General features: G+C 43.7%; 1 protein-coding gene and 1 long non-coding RNA gene across 5 annotated transcripts in view; one reads left to right on the top strand and one right to left on the bottom strand.

The window, feature by feature from the left end:
• LOC311601664 overlaps nucleotides 1-4,508 on the bottom strand; it is a 37,320-nt gene extending 32,812 nt beyond the window's left edge. The window contains exon 1 of the long non-coding RNA XR_014780621.1: nucleotides 4,406-4,508. This is a non-coding gene — a long non-coding RNA (uncharacterized lncRNA). The remainder of the gene's footprint in view (nucleotides 1-4,405) is intronic.
• Nucleotides 4,509-4,791: 283 nt separating this feature from the next.
• The window catches only part of PHF8 (PHD finger protein 8), an 89,102-nt gene continuing 77,223 nt past the window's right edge, over nucleotides 4,792-16,670 (top strand). For 2 of the 4 annotated variants that reach the window (XM_084789296.1, XM_084789293.1), the window contains exons 1-2: nucleotides 4,792-5,197; nucleotides 6,235-6,424. In XM_084789296.1, coding sequence (XP_084645422.1) covers nucleotides 6,327-6,424 — 98 coding nt within the window. In that variant the 5' untranslated portion in view covers nucleotides 4,792-5,197; nucleotides 6,235-6,326. Of the gene's footprint in view, nucleotides 5,198-6,005; nucleotides 6,132-6,234; nucleotides 6,425-16,670 lie in introns of those variants that run through there. The other 2 variants (XM_084789294.1, XM_084789295.1) reach the window with 2 other exon arrangements.

Genomic DNA, 16,670 nt, shown 5'->3' with positions numbered 1-16,670 from the left:
AAGGTCTACTTCTCCTGTTCCCATAAACCTCCTTTCTCTCCTATCTAGGTTCGGTGGGTTGGAAGGACGGTATTGGAGTGTACAAAGTTCCAGGACATCCAGCCAGGGTGACACAGAGAAACCCTATCTCAAAAAAAAAAAAAAAAAAAAAAGAAAGAAAGAAAGAAAGAAAGAAAAGAATTGTTAGCTGTGTCCTACAACAATAGACGGAAAGTAGGAACATGAGTTAGAGGCTAGCCTGGGCTACATAGTGAGTTTCAGTCCATCTTGATTATACAGTGAAACCCTGTCTCAAAACAAAACAAAAATGGAAAGAAGGGTTGAAAAGGAAGAAAGAAGAAAATAATGATTGGATGAGTTATTGTTCCATACATACACCTAAACATACTCCAAGTCAAACTACATTTTATTTGTCCCCACAAAACCTGTTTTTCTGTATACCCTGGCTCAGTCAATGGTACTGTAAGGACCATACACACTCCATTTTGAAGAAGAAACTCCATTTTGTGTTAAACCTGGCCAAGGGCTGAACCCAGATTCCAGAAAAACCACAAACTAGTCTAAGTAGAAAAATATTCCCTAGCAACACAATCAGCTCACCTTGGGAAAGTCCAAATATACTCTCTGCTGGTCAAGCAGGTGGCCTGGCACATAGCAACAACCAATTAGGAGAAGCCAGGCTAAAGTTCCTAACACCCGATGACGGCTTCAACCAATCTTTTCTATAGGCCAACTTGCCCCTATACCTATTACCCAACCACGAAACTTCCAAGGCTTGTAACTCCCTGCTTGCAGCTTTTCTGGCCAAATGCCATCCAACCATATACTGTAAAACCCATTTCTTTGTCTAAAACCTATAAAAACCCCTCTCAATTGATACTCGAGGCCACTTCCCTGCATTTGCTGTGTCAGTGCATGGGAGAGGTGGCCTGGGTTGGAACCTGCATAAAGACTTCCTTATTGCATTTGGACTCGGCTCTTGGGTGGTCTGTTCGGGGAGTCTCTCAAATTTGGGCAGAATAGTACCATCATACACTCATTCTGATACTCAGAAATGAACTCAAATCTCTATCATTCACCTAAAGCTTTCGATTAGTCCTGAAGGTCTGCCTAGTCAGCCTCCAAAATCTCCAGATGACCTGACAATTTTCTGGCCCCACTCACTATCTTGGCATCTTTCTCCCTTTATCTCTCAGTCTCCCTTCCTGACTCTTTGTAAAGTTAGAAAGGCTTAATCTGAAAGTATTGTCACCTTGCTATACTGTCACATGGTAATATGTTTTATAATGTCTGCAATTTATCTAAACTGCTGTTCATTTCCACTGAGAGCCTCATTATAGTTTTCCTTATGTTAGGGGGTTTGGGAGAGATGTTAGAAATTTTGAGGTTCAGTCGAGCATGGTGGTGCACGCCTTTAATCCCAGCACTGGAGAGGCAGAAGTTGGCAGATCTCTGTGAGTTCAAGGCCAGCCTGGTCTTCATAGTGAGTTCCAGGACAGCCAGAGCTACACCATGAGCCCCTGTTAGAAAACAAAACAAAACAAATTTGAGGTTCACCTAACATGTTCATTTGGGGTTAGATTTAGTTTGGGTTTCCAGTGTATTTATGTGTGGGTTATATCATTTCTAGTCACAGTTCTTTAAGGGTGCTAAATTTATTCTAGAAAATATTCTTACTGCACATCTTTGAAGCTAACTTTATTATTTACTGGTCTGTATTCTTTTCTAAGTAAGTCCTCCAGTCACACCATCTAAAGTCTATGTTTCAGGTCCCAATAAAATTGCACACTACTCTGGCTAAGACACAAACATGACTGTTACTAGAGAGATGGCTCAGTGGTTAAGAGTCCTTACTGCTCTTGCAGAGAAGCCAGCTTCAGTTCCCAGGACCCATTGTAGTTCCTATCTTCCTCGAACTCCAGTTCCAGGGGATCTTGTGGCCTTCACATAGTCCTGCATACAACTGGTTTGCATACATATAATCGGGCACTTGCATACACACACACACACACACAGAGAGAGAGAGAGAGAGAGAGAGAGAGAGAGAGAGAGAGAGAGAGAGACGCGCAGGCATGTGTGAATGCTTGTTTTTAAAAACCTTCAGTAGTTTCTTATTTCTTAAAGGATAAAATCTAAACTCTTTCACTTCAGTATTGTAATATCTCGATCTAATTCTTTATAGTGTGACTCTCCACATGCCTTCATGCATTTGTGCATCTTATTTTATTTTTTTTAGACAGGGTCTCTCTGTATAGCCTTGCTTGTCCTTGAACTCGCTCTGTAGACCAGGCTGTCCTAGAACTCAAAAGAAATCTGCCTGCCTCTGCCTCCCAAGTGCTGAGATTAACGGTGTGTGCTACCATTGCCTATGCACATTATTTCTGTATACAATGCTATTAAGCTTTTTTTTAAGCTGTAATCTCATGTACCCCAAGCTGGCCTGGAATTTATGTAGTTATTTTGTTTGTTTGTTTGTTTTTCAAGACAGGGTTTCTCTGTGTGGACTTGACTGTCCTGGACTCACTTTGTAGACCAGGCTGGCCTCAAACTCACAGCGATGCACCTGCCTCTTCCTCCCGAGTGCTGGAATGGGCTACCATCCAAGGGTTATGCAGGGCTGGTAATTGAATAGCCTTTGTGCCTGCTAAGCAAGTATTCTACAAACTGAGCTACATCCCATGCCTTAGGGTATCTTTATATATCCTCTTTGTCTCCCAGAGGTATATCTTACAACAACAAGCAGCCTGTGAGGCTCTTAGCTTTTTTTCTTCCCCATTCTTTCCTTGTTAAATTTGTGACTCTCAGCAGGGCGTGGTGGCGCACACCTTTAATCCCAGCACTCGGGAGGCAGAGGCAGGCAGATTGTGAGTTTGAGGCCAGCTTGGTCTACAAAGTGAGTCCAGGACAGCCAAGGCTAACACAAAGAGACCCTGTCTTGAAAAACAAAAAACAAAAAAAAAATTCGTGACTCTCCTACCACATCCTCTCAGACAGTGTAAGAGTCTCCCAGCCACCAGCCACCAGCTGCTAATCACAGCAGGCAAGAACCCGAGCCTGAGGTGGAAGGAAGGGAGGAAAAATGGGGAACAAGGAGAGAGGAAATTAATTTTCACTGACGAGGACCTTTCTGTCTTTTTATTTCTGTTCGCCGGTCAGAAAATCGCTATACACACATTCTCTTTTCCACTCTACTTTTGCCCTTTTGCTAAATCAATTTTTCCTAATATTTATTTTTATTTCATGTGCATTGGTGTCTCACCTGCATGTGTGTTGGTGTGTGTCAGATTCCCTACAACTGGAGGTATAGACAGCTGTGAGCTGCCCTGCGGTACTGGGAATTGAGCTCCAGTCCTCTGAAAGAACAGCCAGTGTTCCTAATCACTGACCTGTCTCTCCAGCTCCAGGAAACAATTAAAAAAACAAACACACTTTCTTCTTTAAAGTAATGAGATCCTCTAGGAAAGTGATATAGTGAGAGAACTAGGGATATTTCATTAATGTTTGAGGAAAAATAAAATAATGCCATCTTAAAACATAATATATGCAGTGAGAAAACCCGGGTGCATATGTATGGAAAATCTTGAACTGTATTTTCTCCTTATGGAATGGAACCTGCAGGGTTGGTGAAGAGAGCCCGGGGGAGAGATGGGAAGACTGAGATAGCTCAATGTGGGGGAAAATGCAAAGGGTGTCGTTTTCAATTTCCAGCCGCTCAAATCACCAGCCTTCTCTAAACCTGTGTCATTGGGTGGTAATCACAGATTCTCCTCTCACGGAGTTAAGATGAAACGATACTCCAACCGTGGGAAAAGGACCTAGTTCGCTAACCGTACGCCTTGTGCAGGAGCTGTGGGGGAGTGTTTCGTCTCTCTCAAGGCTGAAGCCCGCCCCCGCAGCCTTGATGCCGGGAGTCAGAGTTCACCCGGTCTCAGAGGAGGAGACTAGGGAGGAGCTGTGAGCGCTAGGAGGGAGGAGAAAGGTGCCGGTTGTTTGTTTGTTTGTTTGTTTAACTCCCAGTTTGCCCAGGGGTAAGGAAGACTTGGGTTCTAGGCCCCACTCAAAATGGAACCAAACTAACGCCTCGCCTAAGATGGCGGCGTCTCCGCCTATCAGTTCAAGGTCTCAAGCGGCAATTGGGCCACCTAGAAGAGGAGCAGGTCTTAGGACAGCTGGGCACCGCCCCGCTCTCTCAAGGTGTCGTCCCGCCCCATGACGTCACGCCAGAGCCTCGGGCTTGACGTTTTGGGCTCCACCTTCACCTCGCGTGCCCGGGCCTCATAAGATGGCGGCTGGCTTGTCTCCCTCACAGAACGCCGCCACTCTCAATATGGTAGCTGTTTACCATATTTCCCCACCCCTCTCCGCCTCGACTTCCTCCTAATTTTGAATAAACTTTATTGATTACCTTGAATTTCCTGCCGCTTACTATTGGGCTCTCCCTGCGACTTCACAGGTAGTCTTTTCCAGACCTGGCGCTAGGGCTATCTCCTGAAGGTGCGGCGACAAAGCCACTCGCCAGTTCGCCCCGCCATCCCCCGCCCCGCCCCCCTGCCTCCCGCCCTCGCGCCCGCCCCGTGCCTCCCGCCCCCGCCCCCCGCCCCGTGCCTCCGGCCCCCGCCCCCCGCCCCGTGCCTCCCGCCCCCGCCCCCCGCCCCGTGCCTCCGGCCCCCGCCCCCCGCCCCGTGCCTCCCGCCCCCGCCTCCGCCCCGTGCCTCCCGCCCCCGCCCCCCGCCCCGTGCCTCCCGCCCCCGCCTCCGCCCCGTGCCTCCCGCCCCCGCCTCCGCCCCCTCCTCAGGCTTAAGCTTCGGGTTCTAGAAGGGCCCTACCAGCCGGGCTGTGGGTGTGCGGTGAACGTTGCCCTAAAGCCCCGTCAGACTACGGGAACTGCGTGACGCGGCATGTGGTTTCTAGGAGAAGGCAAGTGAGGTTCACAGTTTCACAGCGGCAATCCCAGAATTCATCGCGCGCTGCCTCTGGGGCCGGAACTGCCCGGATAGCCTCTGCTTAGCGTTTAGAGCTGTGTTGCCCCGGAGCGAGCCCAGTCGCTGGCGAGTCTCTGGGGCTGAGCTCCGCGTCTTGAGTCCCTTGCAGCCGTGGGTATGAAGAGGTTCCTGTAGGCTTTGGGACCGAGGACATTCTTGTCAGGTTTGGAGCGTGAAAAGGTTCCTGTCAGTCGGGGAGGCGTGAAGAGATCCTCGTAAGTTTTGGGGGCTACAAACAAGATATTCTTGTCTCAGATGAAAGCTCTGTCAGCTGAGGGGTACAGCCGAACCCTCGGCAGTCTCGGGGGGGCTGTGAGAAAATGCCTGCCGTTTGGGAGCTGTGGGGGGGCGGAAAATCTTTGCTTAGTTTCCCGGGTGTGAGGAAATTCTAGTCAGTTTACCAGGGCTTCGAAGAGATCCTTTTTAGTGTCAGGGGTGAGATGAGATCCCTGTCAGCTCTGGAGTGGAGGAGAAAATAGCGATTTATTTCGTTTTGGAGCATAATGAGACTCCTTACTGGTCGGGAAGGAGAATGACGAAAAGGAACATTTAAACTCTCCGAATGCAAGCCCAGAACTGTGATTGAGTTGGGTGCTTAGTGGTGCTTGCCTTGTTCCTGAAGGCTTCGGGGGGTGCGGTGGGGGGGGGGGTGTAATTTGGAATACCCTGCGCGGACTTTCAGGGGTTTCCGCATCTCTGCTTCTTCCTATTTTGAGGGCTAGAGAGGGTCTCTCCGTCAGCTTCCCTCTTCTCAAGCCTCATCCTTTATGCCATGGTTTGCGTCATATAATAAAGGGAGCCGAGAGTCCTGGGAAGCCAGAGGCCAGCGAAAAGAGGGTTCAGTAGAGGATTAAAGAAGCTTCCCGAAAGCTTTCAGATATTTACATGAAACCCGGAAAGAAGTTGTCATTGACTTGAGGGCCAAAGAAGGTAGGGGGCTGGGGGAGGCGTGTGGAAGGTAGGGAAGAGCAGAGCGCCCGAATGTTCTTTCTGGGTTTTTTTGTTTTGGTTTTTGTTTGTTTGTTTGTTTTGTTTTGTTTGCAAGTGAAAGAAATCCTGAAGGGTGGGTGGACTTTCTCCACTTAACTCCTGCACTCTCACCAGCTGTGTTGAGTCCTGGTTGGGTTACTCCCTATTTCAGAACTGAAGGTTGGTACCCACGGGGTGGGGGTGGGGGCGGGGACACGGGGCGATTTGGAAACCCGGGCCGAGGTTTGTAACACTTTGTAAAAAAAGTGTTGTTTGTGTCCAGCCATCGTCTAGGGAAGGCGCTTGTTGCTGCCTTCTGACCCTCTTAAAGCCACAAACCTGGCACGACGCAAAGCGATCCACCCCCCTGTGAAGATGGCCTCAGTGCCAGTGTATTGCCTCTGTCGACTGCCTTATGATGTGACCCGCTTCATGATCGAGTGTGACATGTGCCAGGACTGGTTTCATGGCAGGTAAGAAGGGCAGGCCAGGCTGGTCAGGGTGCGTTGGCCAGGTGTGCTGTGTTTTCACATGCTCTCTCCTCCCAGCCCCTTTTCCTACTCCTCAGAAACTAGCCCCTCTCTCAATTTACGGCTCGACAGATTTTTCTATCCCTCCTTGCAGACTTAAGTCTTAGCTGACATTGGTCTCTGGATTCTGTTTCCCCATATGTATATATTGTACTTTGTGTGTGTATGTATACATATATGTATGTGCATATATATATATATATGCATGTATATTTGGTTTTGCAGCTGCCTTCTAGCTACAAAGAAAGTATCAGTTTTGTACCCTGATGGTTGTGTTTTCCCTCATAAGCTGCCTTTGCAGGAGGCAGTACTGAATTTTTGAGATATCTGAGTCTAAGAACATGGATTTCTTTGTAACTTACTATCAGTGGCCTTGAAGGAGTTGCTTTTGCTTCTGTAAGCCTCGCTTACAAATCAATACCTCTTTCATAGCTGTAAAGCAGTTTGTTTGCATTCAATAAATGGAGGCAGAACTGGAATAATATTTTATTTCTGTGCTATCTGCAGGACCAGCTAATTAAATTAAAATTTAAAAACATAGGGCAAAACAGGATGAGTGCACCTGTCACCCAGCTTTCTAGTGAGGTTAGCATATGTAATAAAAATCATAATATTATCCTATTACTGGGGGGATTTGTATACAGGAGTATAATAAAAACAGTCTATTGGTACCATTTTGTTATATGTTAGGGTCTAGAATTTTTATTTGTTAGTCTTAACTTTCAGAAGAGCTGTTTCTATTATGCTCAAAAGCAAAGTAAAGGTACTGGTGTTGCCAAAATTCTGACCTAAGCTGGGACTGACTTGATGAAGTAAATCCAAGTTCACATTTAATTGCTCTTTACTGATTATTTATTATGTGCCTGGTACAGAGTTTTTCTGTCTTATGTTATTTTGTTTAAGAGGTGACAGACTTAGGGGTTTGTCATTTTTTTCCTTTACTCTGGAAATAAGTGGGAATTAAGATGTCTTCCATAAGGGTTGAGGAATATAGTACAGTTAGTAAAATGTTTGTGTAGAACACTGTAAGATCTGGGTTCAATCCCTACCACTGCAGAAACTGGGTGTGGTAGCATACACCTGTAATCTCATTTCTTGGGAGTGACATAGTAATTCCATGTCAGCTTGGGACACATGAGACTTTGTCTTCAAAAGAAAAAAATAAGTTTTCTTTCTGTGACAGACAAGTGTTTTATGATCTAGTTAGCCAATCTAATTTCCTGTCATAACCTCCCCACCACCACCCTGTTTTTGTATACATGGTCTCACTGGCTGGAACTTGAAATGTAAGTCAAGGCTGGCCTTGACTTCACAGAGATCCACCTGTCTCTGCTTCCCAAGTGTGGGGATTAAAAGTGTGACCCCTACACCAGCCTTGCTGTTTATAACCCAGCAAAGTTAAATTACCCACAACTCCTTTATGGTTCTTTGTTTTTGCATTTGCTATATTACCTTTGATGTTCTCTCTTTTACAGCTCACAGAATACTGCCTCTATAAAATGCTTTCTTCCTCTATACTTCCTCTGTTCCTATTGTACTTTGTATATATCCTTATTAAAAAATAGTTATTTTAGCTGAGCAGTGGTGCCACGCCTTTAATCTTGGGAGACAGAGGCAGGCAGATCTCTGTGAGTTCTACTGAGCTAGTTCCAGGATAGCCAGAGTTATACAGAGAAACTGTCTCAAAATAAAAATAAATAAATAAATAATTCATCATATATATATATACACACACACATATATATGTATGTGTGTATATATGTATGTGTGTGTATATATATATATATATCTCTGTTACTTCCTGGGGGGTAGAGATAATTTTTTTTAATTTTCACTATTGCCAGAATCTGGTTCAATGCTAAACATTGTAATAGATGTTGAGTATATTTTTTAATAAATGAACAAGTCTTCATGGAAAAAAAAAGTTATTGCATTATGGCCCTTAGTTTGGATTGTACAGGAACTGTATAAGTTCCATATCTCTGGAAAAAAGGCTTTTGCTCACAGTTATGGAAATCTGGAAACAGAACAGGAATAAACACTCCCTAAGTTCTTACCCTGTGTCAGACTCCATAACTCACATTCCGTAAATTATTTTGTCTATACCCAAGTCTGAAAGTTAAAACATTTTCTTCTACTTGTGCTCTTGTTTAGAATGTGGGTGGGTACACATAAGTATGTGTGTATGTGGAAACCAGAGGTCAGCCTGAGGCTTCATTCCTCCAGAGCCTTATTTTTCTGAGATAGAGTCTCCCACTGGCCTGGTACTTTTTTATTTTTATTTATTTATTTTTTTGTGGTTTTTCGAGACAGGGTTTCTCTGTGTAGCCTTGGCTGTCTTGGACTCACTTTGTAGACTAGGGTGGCCTCAAACTCACAGCAATCCACCTGCCTCTGCCTCCCGAGTGCTGGGATTAAAGGCAAGGCATGTGCCACCATGCCCAGTGGCCTGGTACTTTTTAAGTTGGCTAGGCTTGGCTGGCCAGAGAGCCCCAGGGATCTTCCCATTTCTTTTCTTTCTTCCTTCCTTCCTTCCTTCCTTCCTTTCTTTCTTTTTTGAGACAGAGTTTCTCTGTGTAGCCCTAGCTGTACTGTAACTTGCTCTGTAGACCAAACTGGCCTCAAGAACTCATAGGGATTAGTTGCCTCTGCCTGCCAAGTACTGAGATGAAAGGCGTGCACCACCATGCCTAGCAGATCTTCCCATTTCTGTCTCCTCACCACTGGGATTACATGTACTCTAAGCTTTTTTTAAACATATGTTCTGGAGATTGAACTGAAGTCTTCATGTTTGTCTAGTAAGCACTTTCCTCGCTGAGCCTTCTCCACAGCCTGGAAGTTAGACTTGTGAGAGAGTGCACTCACAGAGTGTGGATGATAAGCATCCCTGTGTGCACATGCAGAGGTTTGAAGAGGATGTCAGCTCTCTTCTTCTATGCTCTCCCTCTTAGTTTTCATTCCAAACCTGGAGTTTGGTTAGGCTAGCTGGCTAGTGAGCTCCAGAGATCCACTTATCTGTTTCCCCTCAATGCTAGGGATACAAACACTTTTGGCCATGTTCAGATTTATGTTACTTTTGGGGAATTGAACACAGGTCCTGTTGCTTTCATAGCAAACACTCTTTACCCACTGAGCCATCTCCCTAGTTCCTGAAAGTTAGATTTTAAAATTATATTTACTTCTCTCTCTCTCTCTCTCTCTCTCTCTCTCTCTCTCACTGTCTGTCTGTCTCGGGATGCTTGTGCACATATGGCATGATATGAATGTGGAGGTCAGTAGACAACTTGCAGGAGTCAATTTTCCCTTTCTATCATGTGAGACCAGGAATGAATTCAGGTTGTCAGGCTTGGTGACAAGCACCACCTGCTGAGCCATATCATCAGCCCAACCCAGATTTTTTAAAAGAATGATTTAAAAAAAACTAGACTTTAGGGTATAGGCCTTTGGAGACTGAGGAAGAAGGATTGCAAGTTCAAGACTGGTCTGGGCAAAAAATATTTTTTGTTTCTTATTCTGTAGGTGAGACATGTCCGTTATAGAAAATACTGGAAAGGAATAGAAATAAAAAGTCATCTATGAAGCTGGTCGTGCTGATGCACACCTGCAGTCCCAGCACTCGGGAGGCAGAGGCAGGTGGATCACTGTGAGTTTGAGGCCAGCCTGGTCTACAAAGTGAGTCCAGGACAGCCAAGGATATACAGAGAAACCCTGTCTCAAAAAACAAAAAAGCAAAACAAAACAAAGTCATCTATGAGTGTATTGGGTACAATCCACCGTTAATTTTTTTTTTTTTTTGCTACTGTAGTAACTCTTGTCCTTTTACTTAAAACATGATTTTGTTTTGTTTTTCAAGACAGGGTTTTTTTTGTGTGTAGCCTTGGCTGTTTTGTAGACCAGGCTAGCCTCAAACTTATATCTGTCCACCTGCCTCTGCCTCCCAAGTGCTGGGATTAAAGGCGAGTGCCACCATGACCATCCACAACATATATTTTTGTAGGTTGGGATTATATTATAAATACCATTTTGTGACCTCCCTCCCCCCATACCTAACATTATAACGTGGGTATTTGCCAGATTTTAGTCATCTAAAACCCGTTTCTGATACCTTGTTATCTATGTGTTGTCACCTGTTACTTGATCATTCCTTTTATGGTGTTGCACTTAATATCATTTGTACTTTCGTATATTATAAATAATGTGAGGTGATAAAACTAGGGAGTTCTGGGAAGGATTTTTTTAATCCTGATGTGATTGTTGGTCAAAACTAAAAAGAAGAACACGACTGCTGGACATCATTGTACAGTACACATTTGATATTTACAAGAATTAAAACCACTGACATTTTAAGATTTTTTTGTTTGTTTTTCAAAACGGGATTTCTCTGTGTATCCTTGGCTGTCCTGGACTCGCTTTGTAGACCAGGCTGTCCTCTAACAACAATCTACCTACCAGCCAGACGTGGTGGCGCACGCCTTTAATCCCAGCACTCGGGAGGCAGAGGCAGGCGGATCGCTGTGAGTTTGAGGCCAGCCTAGTCTACAAAGTGAGTCCAGGATGGCCAAGGCTACACAGAGAAACCCTGTCTCAAAAAACCAAAAACAAACAAACAAACAAACAAAAAACAATCTACCTGCCTCTGCCTCCCGAGTGCTGGGATTACAGATGTGCTCTACCTGACTGAAATTTTAAGAATTTTAAATAGTTTATGGGTCAGAGCTATCTTTAATTACATTTCTAAGGTGTATTCTGCTTTTGTTTGTACATTCTGACACAAGTTTCACAAAGCATCCAGTTTAAATTTTTTCTTCTCCTACTTTCTGTGGGCTGCCAGAGAACAAGGAGCCTAGCTGAAAACCAGATCCTTAGTGGGCGGCTGGCTGTTCTTGCTTACTCAGTACAACCCCCATCCTACCATGCTCAGTGTAGTCTAAGTTTTTAGTTTAGCTCAATTGGAAATTACTAAATATTATGAAGTTATCATGATTGTTCACAGTAGTTAATCACACAGACTCGGTGTGTGTTGTATGATTATGTGTATGTTTGTATGTGTATATGTTTGTGAGTCCATAGAGGCCAGAGGAGGACATAAAATGTTTTGTTGAATCACTCTCTATTTTATTCTCTTGAACCAGTCTCTCTCTGAACCTTGAGTTAAACTGGTGGCTAGCAAGTCCTAGTGATGTTCCTGCGTTTGTTCCTCACAGGACTGGGGTTACCACCACACCTGACTTTTTACCTAGGTGCTAGGTTCTGTGTACTAAGGTCCTCAAACATGCAAAGCACCCTCTTAGCACTGAGCCATCTCTCCAGCTCCAGTCTCACAGATTTCATGTCCACAAATGCCTAGAGCTGATTGAAATCTGTACATAGCTTTGGTAGACTTTTGAGGTTCAGTTAGGATTATGGTGTGTAATGACAAGTTATTACCGGGAGTGGTTATAGTAAAGAAGGCAACTATGCTATTTTAATGATTAAGAATCTGGAACTGTGGAGGTTAAGTGATTTTTCTGAGTATGGATTTTAATTTCAGAGTATCTGATTCCAGAGACAATGTTCTCAAAATTAGAAAAAAAAATACAGAGTAGCTTCACTCTGATTTGTAGAGCCCATTCAGAAAACAAGATAGGCCAGGTGTGGTGGCATACACCGCCTTTAATCCCAGCACTTGGGAGGCAGAGGCAGGTAGATCTCTGTGAGTTCAAGGCGAGCCTGATCTACAAAGAAAGTCCAGGATAGCCAGGGTTCTGCTTCACAGAGAAACTCTGTCTCGAAAAACAAACAAACAAACAAAAAAGAAAACAAGAAAGGTCTCAACCTCAGTTTCTCATTCAGTAGGTAAATGGGGCCCAGATTTGAGAAACATAAATTGAAAGCAGTATCAATTTCTTCTCATGGTATAGAGTATGATAACATCTGATATTGGAGGATGGATGAGATGACATTATCATTACCCCAGTTATTTTCAAAGTATTTCATCTTTGTGAGGCCTTAGTTTTCCTGATAATAGTTATAATTTAAGTAGAAATGGTTGTGTACATATTAATTTTTGTTTTTGTTAGCATATAATGATCTCATTGTGACATTTTTCTTTTTTAAAATATGTATTTGTTTAGTGGGGGGACTGCACATGAGCATGTGGAGGTCAGAGGACAACTTTTCAGGAGTCAGTTCTCTGTTTCTGCCTTGTTGAGGCAATGTCTCCCTTGTTTCTGCTGAACCAATACTCCAAGTTAGCTGGTCTGTGATCTTCTGGGCAGCTTTCCTGGTTTTACCTCCCATCTGTTTCCACCTCCTGTCTCCCTATAGGAGTACTGGATTTACAGATGTGTACCACTGTGTCTGGCTTCTTTATGCGGGTCCCAGGGATTGAATTTGGTAAATGGAACCTGCTGAGCTATATCACTAGCCAGACCTATTCATATATGTAGTTTGATCATATTTATCCCCCTCTCTCTGATTCCCTTCCTCTTCCCAACTCCTTTCTTCTACTTTTATGTCTTTTTATTTATTTTTGATAGCCCACTGGATTTAAGGATGCTTACTAACCAAGGTTACTTACCAGAACTTGAGGGACTTACCAATGGCTGAACCACTGAAGTTGTTTCCCCTTTCCCTATCAATGTTAACTGCCTGTATATCGTCAGGGAAGGTTGGAGCCTTGTGAACCCCTTTTGCAACACAGAATGTTAACAGGCCCAATCTTGTGCAAATCTACAGGTATCAAGAATTTAACAGCCCTGTCATGTCCAGAACTCAAGTGTTCCAAACTGCTCCTCTACTCTCCTCTGGTTCTGATACCTTGTTATCTATGTGTTTGTCACCTGTTACCTGATCATTCCCTTTATGGTGTTGCACTTAGTATCATTTGAACTTTCTTATATTATAAATAATGTGAGGTGATAAAACTAGGGGGTTCTGGGAAGGCTTTTTTTTTTTTTAATCCTGATTGTTGGTCAAAGAAAAAAAAGAAGAACACGACTACTGGACATCATTGTACAGTACACATTTGATATTTACAAGGATTAAAACCACTGACATTTTAAGATTTTTTGTTTGTTTGTTTTTTGAGACAGGGTATCTCTGTGTAGCCCTGGCTGTCCTGGACTCACTTTGTAGACCAGGCTGGCCTCAAACTCACAGTGGTCCTCCTGCCTCTGCCTCCCGAGTGCTGGGATTAAAGGCGTGTGCCACCACACCTGGCTACATTATCCACTTCTAAAGAAGCTTTTCTGATAAGGGGGTTTATAGATATTTAGAAATCTTTAGAAGGCAATGCATTGGAGAAAGGCGAATCATAGTGGTAAAGGTTTAAGTGGGAAGTGGGATGTGAGGGCTGAAGTGGGGGAGGTAGAGAGATAACCAGCACTAAGGATGTTTGAAAAGCCATATAGAAATAGTTATGTAGATAGCAGTTCAGTGGGCTCATGTCCACTGACTGTCTCCTGTTATGTACACATATACACACAGATAAGCTTAATTCAAGTTACCCTACATAGAGGGATAATGCTCATCCCAGAAACCATAGATTATAAAAAAGCCCAGCGCTTTGTATGAAATACTCCATTTGTCAAGACGGTACTAGAGGCCCCTCTTCTACATAACAATTTTGTTTTGTTTTATTTTTTGGTTTTTGGTTTTTTGAGACAGGGTTTTTCTGTGTAGCCTTGGACTTGCTTTGTAGACCAGGCTAGCCTCGAACTCACAGAGATCTATCTGCCTCTGCCTCCCTAAGTGCTAGAATTCAAAGCATGTGCCAGTTTGCCTGGCAATACATAGTATTGTTATTGCTCTTGCTTATTCATTAGAACTTCATGGTAAGATCCTAGCGCTGAAGACACCATAAACTTTGATCACAGGACATGGAGAATTCACACTGGTTCTGAACTGGAACCATTCTTCCAACTGACTAACTTTCATAATATCCAAAGGTTTTTGGGGGGTGCTGATGGGGAGGAAAAGCCATCAACGGTCTTGCCCAGCTGTGAATCCTTTGAGCTCCAATAATCACTGCCTGGCGAGATAGTAGCATGAATGCTATAGAGGTAACCAACAGCTTTCTAATTGGTCTTAAGGCCTGATCCATAATGGAAAACTCATGCTGTGTTCTATAAGCCTGGCCTAGAGCTGGTGGCTAAGGAGGTTATGGGCCCAATTAGTATTATTTTGCTAAAGCACCATAATGTCAGACTGCCTTCTGGATTCTGTTTATTCCTTCTTTCCCTCCTGCCTCCCCCTGCTTCCTCTCCCTTCCCTCTCTTTCCCTCCGTCTGTGTGTGGGCATTTGTGTATGTATGTGCTGTGGTGTTCATGTGGAGGTCAAAGGATAACTTGTTGGAGTTAGTTCTCCCTTTCCACCATGTGGGTCCCTAGGATCAAACTCAGGTCATCAGGTCATCAGGCTTACAGAACAAGCACCTTTACCCTGCTTAGCTGTTTGGCCAACCCTCATTTTTTTGTCCTTCTCTTTTTCAAAATTTAACTTTTATTTGTTTCTCTCTCTGTGTGTCTCTGTCTCTCTCTCTGTCTCTCTCTCTGTCTCTGTCTCTCTCTCTCTCTGTGTCTGTCTCTCTCTCTCTCTCTCTCTCTCTCCTCTCTCTCTCTTTCTGGCATGCATGTGCCAGGCAGATGGCAGATGTGGGGGTCAGAGGACAACTTTCAGAAGACAGTTTTTACCTTTAGTCATGCTGAGGCAGGATCTCACTTGCTGTGTTCTTTAGGCCAGCTGGCCTGTGAGCTTCTAGATCATTCTTCCATCCCCACCTCTCATCTCCCTACAGGAGAGAGTGTTGGCATTACAGATGTGCACCACTTTATACCCTTTTTTACATTGAATCTGGAGATCAAACTTAGGTTATCAGGCTTGTGTGACACATACTTTTACCCAATGGCCAATCTCTTTGCATAGAACTGTACTTTATCTTATATTAATATAAGCACCCCTCCTTTCTTTTGATTAATGGTGACATTGTATTTTTTTTAGCCACTTTTCTTTTTGTAGTGCTAGGGCTCAATCCCAGGCAATGCCAGGCAGGCATTGTCATTGAACTACACCCAGTCTTCATCCCTTTCCTTTCAGTCTACACTTAAATGAAATGAGATTTTGTTTTTAAATTAAGTGTATATATCAGTGTGTGTTTGTGTGTGCATGCAAACATGTTTACCGGCTGAATCATCTTGTCAGCTTCTGTTTTGTTTTTTTGCAAAAAGGTCCTATATAGGCCAACTGTCCTCAAACTTGGCTATGTAGCTGAGGGTGACCTTGAACTCCTGATCCACCTGCCATGACTTCCTGAGCTCTGGTTACAGGCCTGAGATAACTTGTATTCAGTGCTGGGGGTTGAACCCAGGGTTTTGTGTGTGCTAGACAAGCATGATACCAACTGAACTATATCCTCAGCCTTTCTTCCATTCTGCGTGCCTCTGTTTACATTTTCCTGACTTTCTGTGGGTTACCTGTTTTTTAATTCCACATTGCTTTTTCTTTAGTATACTTGAACGTGTCTCTGAATACATTTTTCACTTTTTGCTGTAGACAGTATATATAAATAACTTACTAATCACCTGGTATTTATATTTTCCTGGCTCAAGTGAGGAGTAAAAATTTCTCTTTAAGTTCCTTTATAGCATAATCTTAAATAAATATGTTTCCTACGTACATTGAGAACTATAGCTTTTCCCTTTTTTTCCTTTCTTTTTTTTTCCTTCCTTTTTTTTTTTTTTTTTTTTTTTTTGGGTTTTTCGAGACAGGGTTTCCTGTGTAGCCTTCGCTGTCCTGGACTTACTTTGTAGACTAGGCTGGCCTCAAACTCACAGCGATCCACCTGCCTCTGCTTCCCGAGTGCTGGGATTAAAGGTGTGTGCCACCATGCCCAGCTTGTTTCTTTATTTTAACATGCCCTATATTTCTAATGTTACTTAAAAATTGTGAAAATGCTGGGCAGTGGTGGTGGATCTCTGTGAGTTCGAGGCCAGTTTGGTCTACAAAGAAAGTTCCAGGACATCCAGGGTGATACAGAGAAACCTTGTCTCAAAAAAACAAAAAAAAATTTAGAAAGAAGAGTTGGGGGTGTGACTCTGTTGGTAGATCGCTTGGCTAGCGTTTGTAAAGCTAGCTTTGGGTCCCAGCATCACATAACCCTGGTATGGCTATACATGTCTGTAACTCCAACTCTCAAGCTGTGGAAGCCAC

This window comes from Acomys minous (genome assembly GCF_964271855.1).
Source record: "Acomys minous genome assembly, chromosome: 7".
NCBI lineage: Eukaryota > Metazoa > Chordata > Mammalia > Rodentia > Muridae > Acomys > Acomys minous.
The sequence above is the reverse complement of the archived record's forward strand: the minus strand, read 5'-3'. Positions and strand labels throughout refer to the sequence as shown.